The sequence below is a fragment of the Myodes glareolus genome, chromosome 12, assembly GCF_982192425.1.
Source record: "Myodes glareolus chromosome 12, mMyoGla1.1, whole genome shotgun sequence".
Taxonomy (NCBI): domain Eukaryota; kingdom Metazoa; phylum Chordata; class Mammalia; order Rodentia; family Cricetidae; genus Myodes; species Myodes glareolus.
In genome coordinates, this window is record NC_142037.1 from 30,627,171 (window position 1) to 30,645,005 (window position 17,835).

At 43.5% G+C, this 17,835-nt stretch overlaps 1 protein-coding gene across 1 annotated transcript in view; it reads left to right on the forward strand.

Moving 5' to 3' along the window:
- Ints9 (integrator complex subunit 9) overlaps positions 1-17,835 on the forward strand; it is an 88,621-nt gene that overhangs the window by 21,376 nt on the left and 49,410 nt on the right. Inside the window, exons 2-5 of the mRNA XM_048421794.3 lie at positions 4,076-4,203; positions 10,264-10,324; positions 13,009-13,071; positions 15,837-15,976. Coding sequence (XP_048277751.3) covers positions 4,076-4,203; positions 10,264-10,324; positions 13,009-13,071; positions 15,837-15,976 — 392 coding nt within the window. The remainder of the gene's footprint in view (positions 1-4,075; positions 4,204-10,263; positions 10,325-13,008; positions 13,072-15,836; positions 15,977-17,835) is intronic.

Here is a 17,835-nt window from a genome sequence, read left to right on the forward strand (position 1 = left end):
CCCCAGCCTTACATAATTTGATCAGACTGCCTCAACACTACTTAGCAAATAGTTGGCTTTTCTTGGGTGGGGTCATTTAATTACCTTTAGATAGCTACTGCAGTTCTAGGGGTGTTTTTGGTGAAACCGTAGGCTCTAGATGGTGTAGACTGTAATGTATGGGCAGAACAAATCTGAGTTGTTAGCAGTGATGTAAATAGCCACGGCATTTTATGGAAAGCATTTTGGCAGCAGATTTTAAGAGCCATAAAATGCTCATACTTTTTGACCTAGTTAATACCACTTCTGAGAATGCAGGAAAGAAGCAGTCCAGTAGGGGAGCAACCCTCCACACTATGTCTGTAATTAGTGCTGTGCAAACCGTTGTGTTCAATAGGAGGGAATGACTGCCTGAAGAGCGATGAGATATTTGCTTAGCCAATGGACATGAAGCGTCGTGTGACCGAGACAAGGAAAACAGTCATCATGAGTTCTAAAAGCAGCACCCAGATTTTATAATAAATTACACCTTTTTAAATTTTAATTTATTTTGTGTGTGGGTGTTTGCCTACATGTATATCTGTATAACATGTGCATACAGTGCTCTCAGAGGCCAGAAGAGGGTGGCCAGGCCCCTGGAGCTATGGATGACTGTGAGCTGTCATGTGGGTGCTGGGAATGAAACCTAAGGAGACAGTTTTCTTAACTACTTAGCCATCTTTCCAGTACCACCCACCCATGCACAAAAATTATATTGTTTTGCATAAAGTAAAAGGAAATACTCATAATTAGACTGGTATGACTTTAATACTTCTCTTTCCTCTATCTTTGAAGATTTTTGTAACATAGGTATATTTCTATTTTCAAAATTGAAATCCCTTGCTGTCTTGGGTTTTTGTGACTTGATCTTAAAACCCTTTCTATAGGTTAGCTGCGCTGTGATCAGAAAGCCCATTAGAGGCTTGTATGAGCATGGGGGGGGGTCAGTCATCTCTGGGTGATACGGGGTATACCTCTTTTATTGATTGGAGAAACCCTTGGCTAGCACACTATCTCTCCATGCAGGTGACCTGTGGTGAGCAGTCCGTCCTGGGAGGCGGGAGGACCTCACCATATGTTGGCTCTTCCAGAGCTGTAACATACAATTTCCTTGTCCTTCCAAATTAGGCACATGAGAACAGGGAGGGTCTGTCACCTTTCAGAGCTACTCTAAACATATTTTGCACTCATATTTAGCCCTTTGTCTCTTCTGATGACCATAATAAATGATGCCTCCCTTAGAGTGCCTTTCCAAATAACGAAGTAGACCTAAAGAAGTTAAAGTAAGCTTTTGTTGAAATGAAAGTAAGGAAATAAAGTGTAACTTGTGTGGTTTGAATGACGGCGGCCCCATGAGCTCATATGTTTGAATACTTGGTCTCAGTTTTTTAAACTGTTTCCGAAGGTTTAGGAGGTGTGGCCTTGTTGGAGGAGGTGTGTCCTGACTTTAATACTTCTCCTTCCTCTAAAGGGGAAGGGCTTTGAGGTTTCAAAAGCCCACCATTCCCAACTAGCTCCTGCTGCCTATTGGTTGTATCTTAAGATGTAAGCTCTCAACTATGCTGTAGTGCCTCTCCTGTCTGCTTGCTGCCCTGCCCCCCACCCCTACCATGATGGTTATGGACTCTAATTCTCCAAAACTGTAAATTCCAATGTAAGCACATCCTTTTGTAAGTTTCCTTGGTCATGGTGTTTTGTTGCCGTGATAGAAAAGTAGAAAGACACCTTGTGGGCCAAACAGGCTGACCAGAACAAGAACAAACTGGCTGCTCCAAGTCTTGGACTCATTGTAGCATTTATTGGGGTGACATGAAACTGTGTTCTGCTCAGATGATGAGGACCATGGTCATAAAGCATGTGCACTATCCCCCTAGACCTACTGAGAAGGAAACCATCTGTTGTTTCAATTAAAAGTTATTCTGCGTGACCCAAAATTCAGGATGGGGTGTTTGGAGCAGGAGATAGCTAGCTGTTTTTATTATGTGAGCTTACCTTTTAGCTTTCGTTAGCTTTGGGCTAGAAAGTAGTGACTAACTGAAATAATGTCATGAGTTTAGCCTTCATGTCTGCGGCTGGTTAAAGTTCCTACTTTGACTCATCTTTAACCTAACAGGTATAAGCTACAAGCTGCTCTTTTGGGCTCATTTGCAGCGAAGTAGTGACTGGCTGGAGGCTTGCTTAAAGGTTAGCAGTAGAACATTGATACTGTCCATTTCCCTGTAAAGTCCATGCTTTCTTTTTACTTTACAGCAGAATAATCATGGCATATTTGTACCACATTTTAACCATTCATTTGCTACTGGATGTTTAGGCTTGTTCTAGCTTTTTAGCTGTTGTGAATAGGGCAGCAATAAAAACATGTGTGTACGTCTCTCTTTGAGCCCTTCAGGTGTATGCCCAGGAGGGAGATGGCCGACTCCTCTGGTAGTTCTCTTTTTAGTTCCTGAGCTCTCCAGACGGCCTGTGCCAGCTGACACCCCCTCAGGAGCGTGTAAAGCTCCTCCTTCCTCACGCTATTGCCATCACTTGTTGTCATCTTTGTTTTGGCTTTTATTTTGTCTTTCCAGGTCGGGTCTTCATAATAAGAAGCCTGGCTGGCCTCAGATTTGTGTTGCGCCTCATGCCTCTGCCTCCAGGTGCTGGCGTTGCAGGCAGGCGCCACTATTCTTGCTTGCTTTCTTAATGAGAGTCATGACTCGTGTGTGATAGAGTCCAGAAGCAGTTTCAGTTTGCATTTCCCGGATAGCTGAATATATCGAAGACTCTTTCAAATGTGTACTGGTCATTTGTATTTCTTTTTTTTTTGCCATCTCTGTTCAGTTTATTAACCTATTGATCAGTTAAATTATTTGGTGTTTAATTTTTGCTGTTCCATATAGACTGTTGATGTGAATCCCCTGTCTGATAGATAGTCTACAACAGTTTCCTTTTCCTCTTCCAGAAAAGCCACTCTTTATAGGCAGAGAAACCCAAACCTCAAACATAATTTGAGGACTCAGTGAGTTTCACTGACTCACTCCAGCTTCGGTGTGCCCCTTAGGTGCAGAAGGTCAGCAGGGATCTGTGAGCCCATAGGTGGTTAAGTACATGGCTGCATCATTGGAATCCTCTACTTTGAACAACTGTGACCTATCACAAATTGTTAGGATCTGAGACTTTTGAATATTTTGCAAGTAACGAAAATTCAACAAGAAAAAGGGATATCACATAGAAGGCTAGCCAAGCCCACACACTGCCCTTCTGTGAGAAGATGACATCAGATAAAAGGTTAACTGAACTCACATGCTGTCCTCCTGGGAGGTGATGATGTCACATAAAAGGCTAGGTGAAGCCACACACTGTCCTGGGAGATGACGTAATATAGAAGGCTAGCTGAGCTCACACACTGCCCTTCTGGGAGAAGATGATGTCACATCGAAGGATAGCTGAGCTCACACACTGCCCTTTTGGGAGAAGATGACGTCACGCAGAAGGCTAGCTGAGCTCACACACTGCCCTTTTGGGAGAAGATGACGTCACATAAAAGGCTAGCTGAGCTCACACACTGCCCTTTTGGGAGAAGATGACATCACATAAAAGGCTAGCTGAGCTCACACACTGCCCTTGTGGGAGGAGATGACGTCATATAGAAGGTTAGCTGAGCTCACACACTGCCCTTCTGGGAGGAGATGATGTCACATCGAAGGCTAGCTGAGCTCACACACTGCCCTTCTGGGAGAAGATGACGTCACACAGAAGGCTGGCTGAGCTCACACACTGCCCTTCTGGGAGAAGATGACGTCACACAGAAGGCTGGCTGAGCTCACACACTGCCCTTCTGGGAGAAGATGACGTCACATCGAAGGCTAGCTGAGCTCACACACTGCCCTTCTGGGAGAAGATGACGTCACACAGAAGGCTGGCTGAGCTCATACTGTTCTTATTAGAGAAGGTGATGTCACAGAAAGCTAGCTGAGTATAAACTATTCTTACGGGAGAAGATGATTGCTTTTACTTGCTTCACTTCCTAGGCTATTTCTGTAACTTGTCTTTTTTTTTTTTTCCTTTTCTTTTTCAGTATTGCCTGTCAGGGCATCCAACTTTACCTTGCAATGTGCTTAAATTCAAATCTACCACTATTATGTTGGACTGCGGACTGGACATGACTTCCACCCTCAATTTCCTTCCTTTGCCTCTTGTTCAAAGGTATGTACTAATGCATTCTGAGATAAAATGTGCTTTAGTTCCTGAAAAATGGTATCCATTAGTATGAACATTACTTGTACCTTGTGTTGTCTCATGCATTTGCTTTGTCCCCTTAAAACTTCTGTCCAAATAATTTCCTTTGGTTGTGTTGGTGGAAAGTGCTCTATTGATTTATTGACTGACTCTTTTATTCTAACTTCTTCTGGGCCTCTGTAAAATGTTTCTGAAACTGCTCAGTGCAACTGAGGTCATGTATATTTCATCTGTCTTCTTAATTCATGTAAGAGGTAATAAATGACTGACTGATGAGCTCCAGACTTGAATTTTAGGATCATTTAACTCCCTTTTCAGGGGCTTGACAGAGTAAATGCTGACATTTCTTTTCTGTGCATTGTTTTCATATTATTCATCTTAGGTCGTGTGTGTGTATGTGTGTGTGTCCCAAGTCCTTGTCTTAAGTCACCTAGATTGCCTTGACTCTACAGTCAGCATTGGGGACACTACACTAAGATTTTAAGAAGCTGGTTTCTCCATTTGTTTCTACTTAGACAGGGAAGTTTGTAAGAAAAGTGACTTTTAGGATAAATATGCTCACAGTAGCAAAAAAGATGATAACCATGTATCAGAGATGAGATGGAAAAGCTATCTGAAATGAATTTAAGAGCTTAAAAGAATAGCGAACTGAGTAAACCATCTAATTCATCTCAGTCTTTCCTGAAGACAGCACCGACTACAGTGATTATTCACAAGGATAACCCTATGAACCATCCAGAAAAATTATAATCTACCATTGATCTTTTTCTGAGATAAAGGATAGAACAAAGAGCCATGAGGACAAGGTCACAGATAATTTCAGATTACATTTTATGCAAAGTTGATGGGATTCACTTATAACAACACCCAGCACTTTAGAATATAGATGTTATCCAAGGCTGGGGGAAGATGGTATTTACATAGCTGGCAGATTACTTCTTATTTGCAAAGCTGGATACTGTTGTCTTTTTTCCCCATAAAGAACAAAATATTCATCATTTCGATGTTTATTAAAAATCTACCCTATTTGGAACCAGGGATACCTATATCACAAAACTAATCCCGTACCCTCAAAGAGCATGGAGTCTCTCAGCAGAGAAAGCCGGTGCATAGCTGGAGACTGCTGCACCTGAACAAGCACCTAGTTCTAAGATAGATACCGTCTTCAGCTACAATGAAGGCTTCTAAAGAGGACACGCCTGCTCTCCGGCTCGTGGATTTCCTTGACTACCAAAACCAGAATCGGTCAGACGGTACCAGCTTCATGTTGTCCTTCCTGCTCATTCTCTGTCACTAGGACGGGTGAGAAGGGAGATCCTCTTCTGACTTTTTTTTTCTTATTTTCACTTCAGAGGGAAGTAATACTACTGGAATGGCCAGCAGTCCATGGAGTCATTTATAAAAAGTGTACTGAGGACTAGGGAGATGGCTCACTGAGTAAAGCACTTGCTGTCCGACTGTGAGGACTGGGATTCATATCTCCAGCACCCACATCAAAGCCAGGCAGGCGTGGCCACTTACTTTTCATCTTGGCACTGGGGAGACAGAGTGGGGGACACCCTGGGGCAGCATGGCCAGCTAGATGAGCTGAATCAGTGACTCTGGGCTGGTAAGTGAAGTGGAAAGGGATCAAAGACGACGACATCAACCTCTGGCCTCCACACGCATGAATGCATGGTACACTACACAAATCCATGGGTTTTAAAAAAAGCTAAGTGCCTCTTGTCATTCAAGCCAGAAACTTAGGATACATTTGCTTAAAATAAGCACATCCATCCTCCCCTCTCTTGTCCCCTTACCCTGCTTTGTCTTTGTAGCTCTTACTATTGCATTGCTTCTTATATACATAGTTATTATCTTCTCCACTGAAGATGTTTTATAAGAATGGGAATTTTGTTTTTGTTTTTTACTGCATTCCCAGCACTTAGACCAATTATTGGCCTGTAATAGCAACTCCGTAAATATTTGGCTTTATGAGTAAATCACTCTCCTCCTTGGAGCCCAAACCGCTTTACCTTCTCAGAGTCTTCATTATTAAAGTGCCTTTGTTAAATTATTGTATCTTTGCTTTAGTGCAAACTCGGGGCAGGGGTGGGCGTGTCTGTGTCTGTGTTGTGCTGGGGATCAAACTTGGGGCCTTGTAAACACTAGTCAATCACTCCTTCCTGAAACCAGGCAGGCCTTGAACTCATAACCCTCCTGTCTCTACCTCCCAATGCTAGGAATTGCAGGTGTGCATCACCACACCTGACTGACTTTCCGTCTTTAGTCCTCATCTCTATACCTATTAGTATTTCTCCATTTCACCAATTCACCTTTCATTATAAAGTGCTTTATAACAAAAACAAAGGATTAATTTGTAATTCTGCATCCTGTGTTGATCATACACTGTATTCAATTGTCTGGTTTTGAGTCTCTTTCAATCTGGAAGAGTTTCTCAATCTGTCAGTTTTAGACATACGGGTCAGTTATTTTATAGAGTCTTTTAATGTGGGTGTATTTGATGTTACTCACATTAGGTTGGAACTATTATCCTCTTATAAGAAGACATAGATCCCCTCCTCCCAGAGTCATCCTGTAGACGTACAAGCCAGGGCTTGTCTAGCACTTGTCTAAGCTCTCGGTGTGTGTTTCTCTTACCGCTCTTACTGTACCGTCCGCGCTTCACCCTCTCCGGGTCCTATCCTTCTCCTGGCCAGCACAGCAGAAAGCCCTCTCTCAGGTCATCTAAGGTGGCAGTATCTCTGCTAGAAGGATGTGCAGATGCCACTAGCCAGATGAGGGCCGGGGAGACCATGTGGGGCTCAGTGTGGCTGCCAGCATGTGGAAATGCCTGCTCCTTCCCTGTGCTCTCCACACCTAGCCCCTGGTGTTTCAGACCTCAATTTAGTCCTATGCCCTGGGAAGTCTTTTGATGCTGAGTGGACTGGTCCTTGTTAGGCATCCTCTGTGGTACTTGGTACTACTGTGGCACCTCATCCTCTGAGCAGCTTGTTCTCTGGCTGTTTGTGTGGCTGTGTAATGTCTTGCCTGCCTTTGTGGGAGGACACGTGTGTTTCATTCACAGTTGGGTCCAGGACCCACCTGGGTGCTTGACATAAAGATCCTAAGTGGCTGGGTGAAAGCCTTGGTTTCTACAGCACTGGACCAAATGCTGACACTCTTTCCTATCTTCTAGACTTTGATCAAAGTAGAGTAATGAGCTATTAATAAATATTTTTGAATAGTTATGTGAATATACCGTGTCTGTTTTGATATTATCTCTGAATTTAAAAGTATAAAACATTTCATACTAGAAAATTATAAAATGTATTTTTAAAAATTGCCTATCCTGTTCAACTTGCCTTTCACTATTTTCCTAGGTAAATGTTTTATAATGCTTTAGGTTATATTCTTATGGAACTAATTTACATATTTTCCAAAGTAAATAGTTATTAGAAAAACAGATCTTGTATATGTGAATTCTTGACCAAAAAAAAATTCATGGTATCCTTTGTGTCAAAAACCGGTTCTAAAATAGTTAAATGCAATAATAATATGTTCTTCTTCAATCATTATTTTCTAGTATTTTCTTTGCTGACATTTTTCAGGTCTCTAGTATATAAAACTAAGTCAGATTACTAGAAATAAATGATTGCTTGATTTTTAATTTGTTATTATGTGAGTAGGGTGTGTGTGTGAGTGTGTGTGTGTGTGTGTGTGTGTGTGTGTACATTCACACAGCACATGTAGAAGTCAGGAAACACCTTCAGAACTTGGTTCCCTCCTTCTACCATGAAATCTGGGGTTTGAGCTCTGGTTTCAGGTTTGCTTGGCAAGTGTTTTCACTGCAAAGCTCTCTTGCTGGCTCGTACATGTCTGTTTGTTTGTTTTTATTCAGCCTTCTTAATGTACATGAAATTAGTCTCAGCTTCTAGAAACCATTCACCAGGATAGAGAGTCGCTTTATAACTCTTAGGGAAAGTGGCTTCATTTTCCATAATCGGAAACTTAAGCCATGGGTGCCAAGTGCCCAGCTTCTTATATTGTAGATTGGTGCCCTACTTAATTGACTGTGACGACTGCAGGAGACTTGGCAACAGCAGGTTTCTGAATGTACAGTGACCAAGAGTTAATTCAAAGTCAGATGAGTCCAGGATTTCTGTCTGCTCTCACCTATGTTGTGTCCCGTGCCTACACTGCAGCGGGCTTCGTGTTCTGCGGTGCCGGTACACAGTGCCTCAGTCGTCTCCACTGCAATGCTTTACTGTGCATACATGACTTTCCAACTTATAATGGTTTAATTACAAAAAACAAAGACAATTTCCCTGCCATTGCTGTGTGCAAGTAACAGATTAGCACATTAGTAAAGTTAGTCAAGCTGGATATATCTTTACATTGTATTGTGTTAGAATGTTTGATTTTAAAACTTGCTGTTTCTGAATCAGTAGGATGGCTCAGAGATAAAGGTACTTGCTATCAAAGCTGATGCCTTGGGTTTGAGCTCAAGACCCTCCTCATGGAAAGAGAGAACCTACTTCTGAAAGTTATTCTTTGACCACACGAATGCCATGATACATATACAACCCCTGGCACACACACAAAATAAAAACAATTTAAATTTTTACGTTGTCGTTTGAATTGCTGACTTCAGTTTCATAAATTGTTAGATGAATTCTGGCTTGCAGTTAGGATAGAATGTCCAACGACTTCTGAAATGACCCTGCTTCTGTCATTTTTAAAAATCATATATTTTTGTGCAATGACATTCTTAACATTGGTGATTACAATATCAAAATTTTTATCGACTTGGAAAAATGTTGAAGCTGTCTGATTCCTGCAGAAAAGACTTACTGATGTCTGTAAGATCAAAATGAGCATATCTATCTCATTAGTATGCAAACTTACTCTGATCTTTAGTAGTTGGTAAGGTGATATGTATGCCAAAAGATTGTTTCTTTATAATTATTAGTAAATGTTTGGTTTCTATGCTTAATTTTTAAGATTTATTTGTTTACTTTTAGTGTAGTGCATGTGTATGAGTTTTTATGTATGTCCAGGTACCCTCAGAGGCCAGTAGAGGACACTAGATAACCTGAAAATGTAGTTACAGGTGGTTTTGAGACGCCCAGTGTGGGTGCTGGGAACCAAACCTGGGTCCTGCAAAAAGTAGTACTCACTTAACTTCTGAGCTATCTCTCCAGCCCCTGTGTGCTTATTTTATATACCTGTATATATAGGATCACATAAAGATTTCTTTTGTAAAAGGAGATCACAGGTAGAGTTCAAGGTGATGTAATCCACTTGTCAGCGCTGAAGTCACAGCCCAGCACCAAACCTGCGTCTGCTTTCTCAGTCTACGAAGCCACCCGTTCTGCCTCCATCACGATGGCTGTTAAACACAAATAAGATAAAGCCAAGGAGTTAGTGAGTGGAAGCTCTAAAATGCTCTCACTATTTCATCTGCACTCTTCCCTTTTCTGCATAAATCCTCGTACTTTCCCCATTTCCGTGCTAAACTGCTCTTTTCCCACATAACCACCCTTTGTTTGTTTTGGTTTTGGTGGTGCTAGGGAGTAAACCCGGGGCCGTGCACACGAAAGACAACTTTCTCTCATCCAGTTATATTCCCAGCCCTTGGTATTTATGAGATCGCACCTCACTGCACGCGCAGCCTAGGCTGACCTCTGGGTCCCTATGCTGCCAAAGCTTCCTGAGTGCTGTGATCACAGGCACATCCCATGATACCCAGCTGTTTTATTCTGTTCAGACAGGATTTCACTCTGAAGTCTAGGTGTTCCCAAAGATGAGGTCCTCATGCTTCGTCCTCACAGTTGTTGGGGTGATAGGCGAGGACCACAGTAGCCAGCTCTAAGATGGATTCTTAGGCTTAATACAACGTGGTTGGTTCTCATCATCTCTGTTAATTTGGGTAAGAACCACTGCCAGTAACTGTTAACTGTGTTTAATTGTGTGGTGAATGTTAAATCATCATGATTTCACTGAAGGTTATAATGTATTTAGGATAATTCAATTTTTGTTTTGCAGTCCCAGGCTGTCTAATCTTCCTGGCTGGTCTCTAAAAGATGGAAATGCTTTTTTGGACAAGGTAAGACTAAAATGAAAACTGCAGCCTGCCTGAACACAGTGAAAAGCTGTCCTGTCCTGCTGGAGCCGTGCTGACGACTCGGGACTCATTGTGTTTTTGTGTGTGTTCTATTCCAAACCCTGAGATTCATGTTAAGATCTCTCATACTTGGTAATTACTATCTCTGTGGAACTTTAGAGACTCTCTGTGTTTGGCCTCAGGTCACATTTGTGTCTGTGACAATCTTAAATACTTTGCAAATTTATCACCAAAGGAAGAAAACTGTCTGCAGTTGTAATTAGGGTCCCAAAGGTGATGCTTGTCTGAGTTTGGTCAGCTTATTAAATGAGATCCCAATGCTTAAAAAAATTAAAACTGTGACATAGGCGGCAGTAGAAGATTAAAACATGTGGTCCTCTAAATCATCCATCTTCGCCTGAGCTTCAAAATTAAAAAGCTGAATGAGAAAGATCTTTCACATGATTCATCTGAGTGAGACAGTTACCGCTTATGATGGCCACTGCTGCAGAAGCGTGGGCTTCTTTCAGACTTAATTCCTGTAGCTGCACCCCAAACTCTAGTGCAACCCAGATGCCTGATTTGAAACTAGATTTTCCTCATAGCTGACTATAAAGTGATGTGACATTCAGGAGCCTGTGTACCTGATTTCAGCCTGGGTCTCCTGCTGACCGTAAATCATTGTCCCCGAGAAAGGCTCCCAAGCATTGCCAGTGAAATGACTTGCATGTGTACGTGGGAGTGTCTCATTACAAGGGAGTGGTGAGTGAGCGAGAGCCACATTGGGAGTGTTCGGAATGACAATGAGTCTCCTGCGGGCCTGGTGGCTGAGAGCTCAGACTGTGTCGAGCTGGTGCGCAGCACTCTGAAGAGGCAGATCACAGTGCCCTCTTAAGGTCACGCAATTGAAACTGAAACCATCCTTGGTGTGGCTCATTTTTTTTTTCCCAAATTTTACTTTTTTATTGCTTCTTTGGGAGTTTCACATCATGCACCCTAATTCCACTCACCTCCTAGTTCTCCCCATTTCCTCCCCTCATCCTCGTAGCACCCCACACACAAAAGAAAATTTTTAAAAATCAAAACAAAGCAAACAAACAAACAAAAAGACCTCTTTTTGCTTTGCCTTCTTTCCTGCCTCTCTAACACCTCCGTTTTAGCCTCATCTTGGAGAAGCTGGGAATTCCCCCATTAAACATAATTAATTGCTCATTTGTTTTTAGCTAGCTGTTCTTTTGTAATTAAGGATTGTTCATCTTTTTTTTTTTTTTGGCTCATCCTCTCGGTAGTTAAACAGTACTCTCAACGTGTTCAAGGGGAAGAAGTGTTTAAGACCCCAATAAAGACTTTAAAATTCCTAAGGATAGTAATGTAGTTGGCACCCTGTTTTCAAATAAAGACTCAGAGTAATTCAGATTGAGGTAAATTTCGATACATCTGTGTAGATATGTAGAAATATCTGTTGGGTGACTTGTGAAAGCATGGTAGAACTAAAGTTATGTATTTCACTTTCTGAAGAGAGCGAAGGTCACTGTCAAGTCCTAACTGGTTTGATTGTAAAATCATAGGCATGTGCTTGATGATCCAGAAACTCCACCCCTTGTTTAGAAGCGCCAGTGGCTTTCCTGGGGGCATTGCAGACAACCTGTCAGTGACCCGCCCGAGTCTCCAGCCTTTCCAGTCCCCCGTGCTCTGGCATAGTTTCAGCCACTCTTATCTGTGTGACTTCATCTGTAGTTTTTCCTGATGCTGCTCCGGCGTGGGAACTGGCAGGTTGAGGTTCTAGAACCTACTCTCATTTCTCAGTAGACTCAGGACAGTTTGATTCGCTTCTGAGTGACCACATGGGAGTGGACAGAGCGGCTCTAGTGGAATGTAGATGCATGTCCATCTCCAGACACCATGCCTTCTGTTTGCCACCCTCCCCTGCAGGGAACCACTACCAGAAAACCGACACCCTGTCCAAGCTGCTGCTCTCAGACTCTTTTCTCACAGCCAGCCTTTGGGAGACCCAGACTCGGGTGTGCTTGTAATTATGGGCAGTAGCCTTTGAGGTGGGAAGTTATAGGGTCCCATTTTTAAGACGTAAACCTTCTTTTTTTGAATACATATATTTGGTTTGTGCTTCTTAGTAAGTCCACGCTCTGTGAAGCAGACAGTACATGCGTTGTGGTGGTGGCAGCTTTGATCCCTGCCCCCCAACTCTCACTCCTCCCTCCTTACTAGGCCCCTTCCCTTCAGCTCTTGATAGGTGGAAGAAAGGCTCCTAAGTAATCTCTCTGGGACTGGACTGCTAACCTGACATAGCAGAATCCCCAGAGGTCCTTGTCATAAATACGAGGTCCATGGCTCCCTCTCCAGTTTCTGATCTCTTAGATATTAGACAGGGCCCAGGGAGCTTTGACTTGGTAACTAGTTCTTGGAAATCACGGGATTACAAATGATAGCAGAACATGCATTCTTTGTAACTTCTTAAAGAGACATCGGGGAATGTGCATTCAAACCCTCAGTCTGCCACCAAGCTGCGCTTCCATCCTCAGTCGGGCGCCTAGCCAACCTGAGCCTAAAGAGGGAATGGTTTGTCTAAAAATAACCTCCCACCCTCCAAGTTAGGTGTGGAGGTTGAATTTTTTTGGTACTGTATCTATTAAGTGTCTCTTAGTATTTTTCCTCCCCATCTCTTTTAGGAGCTGAAAGAATGCTCAGGTCATGTATTTGTGGATTCTGTGCCTGAATTCTGCTTACCAGAGGTAAGACGAAAGCAATTCTTGTTGGAAGCAAAGCATCCTGTAATCAGCACTGAAGTCAAGGCATACATAGTTAAGGGTCATGACCCTGAGCCCTCCCTCAAGTGTTACTGCATTTGTCACTTAAGAATCGGTGGGGTGGTTCCCCATCTGTTCCATATCCCAGGTGCTGCATTTGTTTCGGCAGAACACAGAGGGCACCGACTGTCGCAACCTTGACTTGATGGTCAAGAATGTGGAGCATGTGAATTGGTGCCCCAGAGTGCGGAACTTCTCAGTAGAACACTTCCATTTCCCAGTGCACCTTTGGTTGTGCTAGTCATATAAGTAGGGTTCAAACGCCGTAGGTCGTTGTTCAAGCAAGATTATGTGACTTAAAAGGCAATAATCATTGTTTTAAGGTAGAGCCATATTGCTGTTAGGACTTGGAAAGAATATGAATGTGGTAGAAACAGGAGAGGCACCAACTCTAGACCAATCACAGACCCATGGAACTCCTTGAACTGTTTCCCTCCGACCTACACTGTCCTGGAGGACACAGTGCAGCACAGTCAGCAGCCACTGCATCACTGTGCCCCTGTCTGCAGTGTGTACAACCAAACGCTTGTACACAACACTTTTAAAGGAAATTATCTTTTAGCCCACTAAAAGTATGTAAGTAAATATGTGAATGTCAGTGCATAAATGTGATTTTAATATTAAGCTATTGGGGGGGAATGTTTATGAAATCATGTATCTTAGATACATAAAATAAGAATAAGGTTTTTTTTTTTCCTTCTGACCTTCCTCAGCAAATTTTTCCATGATTCTGGGCTCTGTGGGCTGACTGTTCTATTTTATTTATTTATTTTTAATTAATTTATTTATTATGTATACAGTGTTCTGTCTGCATGCCAGAAGAGGGAACCAGATAGAATTACAGATGGTTGTGAGCCATCGTGTGGTTGCTGAGAATTGACCTGAGGACCTCTGGAAGAGCAGCCATTGCTCTTAACCTCTGAGCCGTCTCTCCAGCCTGATTGGTCCATTTTAAAGAGAACAGTCAGGCTCCCTTTTGCATCCTTCCGTGTGAGGAAAGGGGTCTGCTTTTGAGGTTCACTGCTGCTTTCACTATCACTCCTATGGTTTTCTTCTGTATTTGTCCCTCTGCTGCTCTGTCTTAATTTCCTTTTGTGAAATTGGCTCTAGAAATATCAGGGAGTAGAACCACCCCCACCATAAGGGTGTTGTCTTGCAAGTACAGGGCAGAGTGTGGTGTTAAGGCTAATAGGTGTGGGATGCTGCATAGGTTTGTTGTTCCCATATGCTGTATAGGTAGTGTGACATTACTTCTGAGGAGATGGGGACAAACCTGTTCACCCCAGATAGGGAACCAATAATAAACCAAGGAAAGAAGGAACAATGCATTTTACTGGTATTACTTGAAGGAATACAGCTGGGGTTACTTACAGGAAAGAAATGGCTCAAAGACAGTTACTTCACTAAAATCCCACCCCAGCATGGATGATGGCTCACAAAAGATAGAAACCTGGAGCACACTGCACAACTGGCAAGTAGCAGAACAAGTCCAGGAGTGTCTCCTCTAAAGAGCTCAGTTTGTTTAAGCCTCTTTCCGGCAGCTCTGCAAGTCTGAGTGTGTTCTCGGCAGCCCTTCCTGCTTATATACACTTGAGGAAGAAGAGGCTTGGGGACTCAGGTCAGTTTTAGGGCCTTCCTGGAACCTTTGGGTTGTCTACTTACTGGATTTTAATGAACTCCTCTGCGGGATGGAAGGTTTGACCTCCCTCGACAACACTCTGCGTCTCATCTGAGATGGAATATTTGTCTTAGAGAAACCGCTACACAGCACCATAGATGCCACTGTCCTAGCAATGAGACACTCGTGTCCTTTACACGCATGCTGGTGTCGCTGGCAGCTTTGTTAAAGTCACTTTCCCAGAAAACATCCGCATCCCAGATGGCACACTGCTTCTTTTCGTTTCCCCATGCCCTCAGTATCTGTGTTCCTTCTCTGAGCAACAGCCCCACACCCCGTTCTCCTACCTCACACTGTGGTGACCCAGCTGTGCTCATCTGGGGTCTGTCACATGGCTGGGGGTTAACTCCTCTAAAAAGAGTTGCCAGCTGCAGGGGCTCACTTTTCCCACAGTCCCTGCCTGAGTCCGTCCTGCCCTCCACTAGTGTGCAGAGGCTTGTTAGGTGGGAATGCAGAGGAGGTTTTGGAAAAGCACGCAGGGGTTGTCACAGGAGGGATACATAAAAAGCCCCCTTGGAAGGTGCACACCTTTAATCCCAGCACTCTGGAGGCAGAGGCAGGTGGATCCCTGTGAGTTCCAAACCAGTCTGGTCTACAAAGCGAGTTCTAGGACAGATTCCGAAGCTACAGAGAAATCCTGTCTAGGAAAGGGGAAAAAAAGAGAAGTGGCCACCATTCTCTTTTGTTTTCTCCTCTATGAATACGGTGGTCAAACATGAAAAGTCAAAAACTTGAAAAACAATAATGGAAACATATTGTTGTCTCTCTCTTTGATTATTTGCTAAACGTGTAAGATCAGAGTGATCCTGGTGAGCCAGCCACATCCTCGCAGCTAGCCATCCTACCCCGCTATCTGCTGTCCGTATCAGGACACATCCGCGGTGAGAGAAGGGCGGTGTTGCGGGAAAGAACCGAAACTCCTTCTCTGCACCCCGACAGCTTCATTTGTCAGTCCCGTCTGCTGATCTGTGTGCCTGACACAGACACACATCACCCCTCCTTCTCTCTTCAGACCGAGCTAATAGACCTGTCTACAGTCGATGTGATTCTCATCTCTAACTATCACTGCATGATGGCGCTGCCCTACATCACCGAGCATACGGGATTCACAGGCACAGTGTATGCCACAGAACCCACCATGCAGATCGGCAGGTGAGAGCGATATGGCTGCCAAGCTCCTTCAGTGGCCGCTGTTGAGTGGGTTATCAAGAGGGTTTTGATTTCTTTCCCAGGAGCAGGGAAGAGTAGGCTGCTCTCTGGATACAAGAATGCTCACTGGAGATCCCTGGAGACTGGTGCCCCGGCAGTCCCAGTCTTTTCTTTTAGCATAACTGAAAGGAGTGTTCCTAGGCAACCCCTCTGTAGATGGTGCTAGATAGGACAGAGACCTAGGAAGATGCCACAGAGATCCAGGGCAAAGAGCTTCAGAGCAAGGGAACTTGGCATATTTAAATGAAGAAAAAGAAACTTTACTGCTTTGCTTTGAAAATATCCCCCTTTTCTTGATTTACTGAGGGGTATTAATAGAGACAGCTTGTAGAAAACAAGGAAAGAAGAGTAATTAAGCAGTTAAGTTGTCCTTCCCTGGTGACAGAATGAAATATAGCACTCTAAGGATTTAAGACTAGGCAGTCTTGCGCCTGGAGAGATAACTCGACAGTTAGAAGGCTTCCTGCTCTTGGAGAAGACCTAGACTCAGTTCCCAGCACCCACATCAGACAGCGTACAGCCTCCTATGACTTCTGTTCTCGGGGATCTTGCTCCTGACTCCACGGGCACCTGCGAGCAGGCATGCATATGCAGGCATGCACACTCATATATACGTGTACACATAAGAAAATAAATAAACTTTTTAGATGATTTTTTTATCTGTTCAGTGTTTTGCCTGTGTATATATCTCTGCACCACTCCTGTCCTTGGCTCCTGTAGAGGTCGGTAGAAGGTATCAGATCCCCTAGAACTGAAGTTTCAGATAGTTGTGAACCTCCGTGTGGGTGCTGGGAACCGAACCTAAGTCCTATATAAAAACAACAAGGGTCCTAAACCCCTGGGCCATCTCTCCAGCTACGAAAATAAATAAATCTTAAAAAAAAAAATTGCAGTCAGGCCGTGGTATGGGCACACACCTTTAATCCCAGCACTCGGGAGGCAGAGGCAGACGGATGGATCTCTGAGTTCGAGGCCAGCCTGGTCTACAAGAGCTAGTTCCAGGACAGGCTCCAAAGCAACACAGAGAAACCCTGTCTTGAAAAACAAAAAGCAAGCAAACTAAATTAAAATCTTTATTATAATCTTCAGTCAACCAAAAAGGTCATGCTTCTCTACTACAACTAAGCCTTCACAGTATAGGTGGCTGCTGCAAGTTGTCATGGGATCAGTTACTGAGAGAAAAGGGGGGGGGGAGAGTAAGGAAAATTATTACTAGGGTAATAAAAGCCCACAATGTATTGCTTTGAAATAACCAAGTAAGTTAAAACTTTTAGAATCCAATATTCAGGTTGGAGGAGTGCTAACAGAATCTTCAGTGTGAAAATATCACCTACAGTGCATACAAAAATCCCTCGAGTGAGGGATTCTGGAGACCAGAGAGGGCCAAACAAGGCAGCAGTGTAGCGAGAGAAAGAGCTATGCGTATTATTAGGCTGTAGGCTGAGAAAGATGGTGCTTGAGGATGGTTCTGTGGAGCATCCCAGAGCACCAATGAGCCTGGGGCTCAGAACTTCAGTGCTGGGGCCAGCACTCCCCCTGGAGACAGAAGTAGTTAGGGAAATAGACGAACGCCACACCACTTCTTTGGGTTTCTATTGCCAATAAATTTGTATATTGCTGTTGCCTATGCATTTGTACAGAGAAGATATTAACCAGTGTGGGTTGGCTGGATTAGAGCATAAACTAGATTCAGATGTTGAAAATGTATATCCAGGTAGGTGAGAAAGTGAGTTTATGGTCGGGGGGTGCGGGGAAATCAGTCTCCTTCTGTTGCCTAAAACTCATGGCAGTTCTCCTGCCTC